Source organism: Egretta garzetta, unplaced genomic scaffold, assembly GCF_000687185.1.
Source record: "Egretta garzetta isolate BGI_Z169 unplaced genomic scaffold, ASM68718v1 scaffold296, whole genome shotgun sequence".
Lineage (NCBI taxonomy): Eukaryota > Metazoa > Chordata > Aves > Pelecaniformes > Ardeidae > Egretta > Egretta garzetta.
The window spans coordinates 1,084,956-1,085,280 of NW_009259988.1; the positions used below are offsets into that span (position 1 = coordinate 1,084,956).

The 325-nt window shown below is 67.7% G+C and overlaps 1 protein-coding gene across 1 annotated transcript in view; it reads left to right on the forward strand.

The window, feature by feature from the left end:
- The first annotated feature begins 207 nt into the window (after nt 1–207).
- Nucleotides 208–325, forward strand: part of TTI2 (TELO2 interacting protein 2) — an 8,543-nt gene continuing 8,425 nt past the window's right edge. The window contains exon 1 of the mRNA XM_035896039.1: nt 208–276. Within this exon, the coding sequence (XP_035751932.1) occupies nt 208–276 (69 nt within the window). The remainder of the gene's footprint in view (nt 277–325) is intronic.

Here is a 325-nt window from a genome sequence, read left to right on the forward strand (position 1 = left end):
GGTGCAGCACCCGTTGCACCAACCGCTCCCGCGCCCGCAGCCTCCTCCCGCCCGCTCCCGGGTGAAACGGCCGCCGCGTGTCCGCGTACCGGTGGCTTATTATCTATGCTAATTTATTCGCGAATCGCCACGCCGCCTCGCTGCTGGCTTTACGGCAAGGATGGGATTTTGCGACAGCGGCGCGCTTTGCGGCGTGTGTTGGGGAAGATGGCGGGTCTCTGCTGCGAGGCGCTCGGGGCGGCCCCGGGGGTCTCTCCGGGCAGGGCGCTGCCGTCGGTACGAGGCGGTGTGTTTGAAGGGGTTTAGGGCGAGAGAGGCCGTACCG